The sequence below is a fragment of the Octopus bimaculoides genome, chromosome 3 (assembly GCF_001194135.2).
Source record: "Octopus bimaculoides isolate UCB-OBI-ISO-001 chromosome 3, ASM119413v2, whole genome shotgun sequence".
In the NCBI taxonomy this organism is placed as follows: domain Eukaryota; kingdom Metazoa; phylum Mollusca; class Cephalopoda; order Octopoda; family Octopodidae; genus Octopus; species Octopus bimaculoides.
Genome location: NC_068983.1, coordinates 68,280,781 through 68,284,292, shown reverse-complemented (window position 1 = coordinate 68,284,292; position 3,512 = coordinate 68,280,781). Strand labels below are relative to the sequence as shown.

At 36.6% G+C, this 3,512-nt stretch overlaps 1 protein-coding gene across 2 annotated transcripts in view; it reads right to left on the bottom strand.

Annotated features, from left to right (window-relative positions):
• Positions 1–1,296: 1,296 nt before the first annotated feature.
• LOC106872089 (geranylgeranyl transferase type-2 subunit beta) overlaps positions 1,297–3,512 on the bottom strand; it is a 17,034-nt gene continuing 14,818 nt past the window's right edge. For both annotated transcript variants that reach the window (XM_014918947.2, XM_052966204.1), the window contains exons 9-10: positions 2,490–2,564; positions 1,297–1,596 (exon numbers count right to left, since the gene is read on the bottom strand). In XM_014918947.2, coding sequence (XP_014774433.1) covers positions 1,453–1,596; positions 2,490–2,564 — 219 coding nt within the window. In that variant the 3' untranslated portion in view covers positions 1,297–1,452. The remainder of the gene's footprint in view (positions 1,597–2,489; positions 2,565–3,512) is intronic.

Here is a 3,512-nt window from a genome sequence, read left to right as displayed (position 1 = left end):
CCATCGATTTTATGCCCTTATAGCTGATGACACCCTATACTAGTCAATACATATGACATCTCCCTGCCCTACTTCACTAGATATTATCATCAACACCCTCTCATTTCTTTGGCCTATCCTCCATGGCCCCTACAGCTCTAATTGGCTCTCTCTAGAGTAGGTCCGGCCAACTTGAATTACATTGTGGGCAAATTTAATCACAGACACTTTTTCGAGAGCCGCTTGTATACTTTATGCATTAATAGTCAAATAATCAAATTACAGAATCATTAATTTTTCATACTTTTCATTTGTTTAAAATTATAAAATTGTAGGCCATTGCTTTATTGCCACTTATAAATCTTAACTTTATTTTGAAACAAATGTTTTACACAAACAATTTTATTTTGAAATTAAACACAATACTTCAAGAAAGTATCAAATGGGCCACAAGATGAAAGTCTGCGGGCCTCAGGTTGGGCAGTCCTGCTCTAGACCCTTGCCACCCTCATCTATTTTCTCTCTTTCCTTCTCCCTCACATCTTATAATGTGGAATAGCCATGAAGCCCATGTGCATAACCCACTTCACAACTCTTTCCTCTCTGTTTCTCCTTTTCTCCCTAACTACTGACACCAATCCCTTCCCTTGTTCCTCTAATACTCCCTCACCTAAAAGTAACTACTCAGTTACTCTCACAACTATAAACCTCACCCCTACATATTATCTTGCCTAAAATCCTCTCACTTTCTCCTTTTCTCCTTCAGTTATGGGGGCCCCCTTTATGTCTTTTAGTCTAACAGGTTGTAAAGCATCCTCACTAGTGCTGGTGCCAAGAAAGGACCCAGTACACTCTGTAAAGTGGAAGGTATTAGGAAGAGCAACAAGCTACAGAAACCATGCTAAAACAGACCTAGCAGCATGATATGTTTCTCTGACAAGTGGTTTCAGGTTCAGCTCCACTGTATGGCACCTTATAAATGGATCTGGTAGAGGGAAATTGAAAGAAGTCCATTGTATACATAAAGGTGTGTGTGAGAGTAAGTCTTGTCATCAAATCATGCCTTGGTTATAAATGAGTGAACTTGTCATACAGACAGTGTTGTTCATTTGAAACCTTTCATGCAATCATACCCACCCATTGTATAGTTCATATTTGGAAGTTTAGAGGAAATATTTACTTTAAAAAAGTGATGGTTGGCAACAAGAAGGGTATCAAGCTGTAGAAAATACACTTGATACCCTTCAAGTTTCATATGACACATGCAAACATAGACAAATGAATGTTAAAACAATGATCATGATAATGAGCACTATATCAAATTATATACATATAATTTATTTGTCACAATGATTAGGGCTGTTGAAATATAGTTCAAAGAGTTTGAAGCTGTACAAACTTGAAATGAATAAATAAAACATGGTTGTATTGGAAAAATAAAGTCTGATTATTAAGAATGGAAGTCGATTTGTTTCAAAGTGAGAGAAGTTGCAGTCTGATGCCAAGCTTGTCAATAGTCTCCTGGGGCATACAAAAAACTGGATTCACTTCTTTGATAGACTTATCACCAAGCAGAGATAGTCCAGCAAGACCAAACAGTGTATGGAATGGGTCCACCTGGAGAGTTAAAAAAAAAAACATATGGCAATAAAACAAATGATATCTTAAGTGGTAATTTACATTTAACAATTAACTCTTACAGCCTTCAATCATTTCCTTATTCAAAATTAAAAAAAGTATTCTATACATAAATGTTTGTCTTTGCAGTTTGGTGCTATAATGGTTTTGAAGCATTTGTTACAATAAATAAATTAGATGCATGGCACATTGTATGTGAGAGCCTGTATAGTTACTGAATTGACTCCATGCCCTGCCCCCACACTAGTCCGTCCATCTGTCCATCCACCCATTCATCCGTCTCTCTCTCTCTTATATATATATATATATCATGGTGATATATATACATAGACATACATTATATATATACACATGTATATAATCATCATTTAATGTCCACTTTTCCATGTGTCAGATGGAAGTTGTTGAGGCATATATTCTATAGCCAGAGGCCCTTCATGTCACCAATGCTTTCCCAACCATCAAGTTCCAGGTTTAATGTCCCATCGTGTAACCTCTTGGGCACAGCATCCATTAAATTTGAATAAATTCATAAAACAACTCCCAGAGTTAAGGCATTTAACTCTCATTGACACAGTCCACCTAGTAGTAAACAAGTTCTTTCAAGAAGCAGAATTCACTATTCTTAGTAGTAAGGAGGAAGACAGCATTGTATAATAGACAGGTGTTTCTTTAATTTAGCTCCCTGTGTTAGGATCCTATTGGTTGAAATCTGAAATAGACTGTTCTATCACAGAGAAGAATTACCCTCTTATGATTATTTAGTACACAGAAAACTAAGAGAAGCTCTCTTATACTATGATACTTTCAGCTTATGGTATCAACTCAAAAGAAAAAAGAAGAAAAAAGAAATAAAAAAATATCAAACATACTGTATCACCAGGTCTGTCAGAAAAACCACCAGTTTCATCATCCTGACATGCAAGGATAAACCGAACTAATTTTTCCTGAAATAAGAAAAATGTAATAAATAAATCTTAAAATTTAACTATTTTGTCTGTAAACCATCATTTAACTGTCTCACAAACAACAGTTACAGGCATTACTATGTAGGAACTACTACTACAAATAACTATTATAAAATGGACCAGTGAAGGAGCTCGTATATAATCTTGTGGTTTGAATGTATAGCAGATAGATAAAGTCCCTCAAAATGTTTTCAATCTAATTTGTTGAATATGTTTCACAATAAAGATGTTATGGCTATAGATAAAATAAACTTTAGTCAAGTGCTTTGTATGATCAGCTAATTTGTATTATAGATTTATTTATGTAGGAGGTACTTGGGGATATCCTAGGACAACAGTTCTAACTATAAACATTGTTGTGAGTGAGTGTGTTAACAAGTGCACAGTCCACAGACATTGTTAGCTCTTGTAACCATAACAACAACAGAAGCAGCAGCAAAAGACATTTCTACCATAAACCATGTTGCCAATGGACTTATATGTAGAGTGAGACATCATCATCATCATCATCATCATCATCATCGTTTAACGTCCGCTTTCCATGCTAGCATGGGTTGGACGATTTGACTGAGGACTGGTGAAACCGGATGGCAACACCAGGCTCCAATCTAATTTGGCAGAGTTTCTACAGCTGGATGCCCTTCCTAACGCCAACCACTCAGAGAGTGTAGTGGGTGCTTTTACGTGTCACCCGCACGAAAACGGCCACGCTCGAAATGGTGTCTTTTATGTGCCACCCGCACAAGAGCCAGTCCAGGGGCACCGGCAACGATCTCGCTCGAAAAACCTCATGTGTCACTCACACAAGAGCCAGTCCATGGGCACTGGAAAGTATATATTACCACAGATAAAATTCTGAAAGAATTTAAACATGAGAACCCATATAATACTTTCCTCAATCAGTTAACTCTTTAAAACCCCATAAAA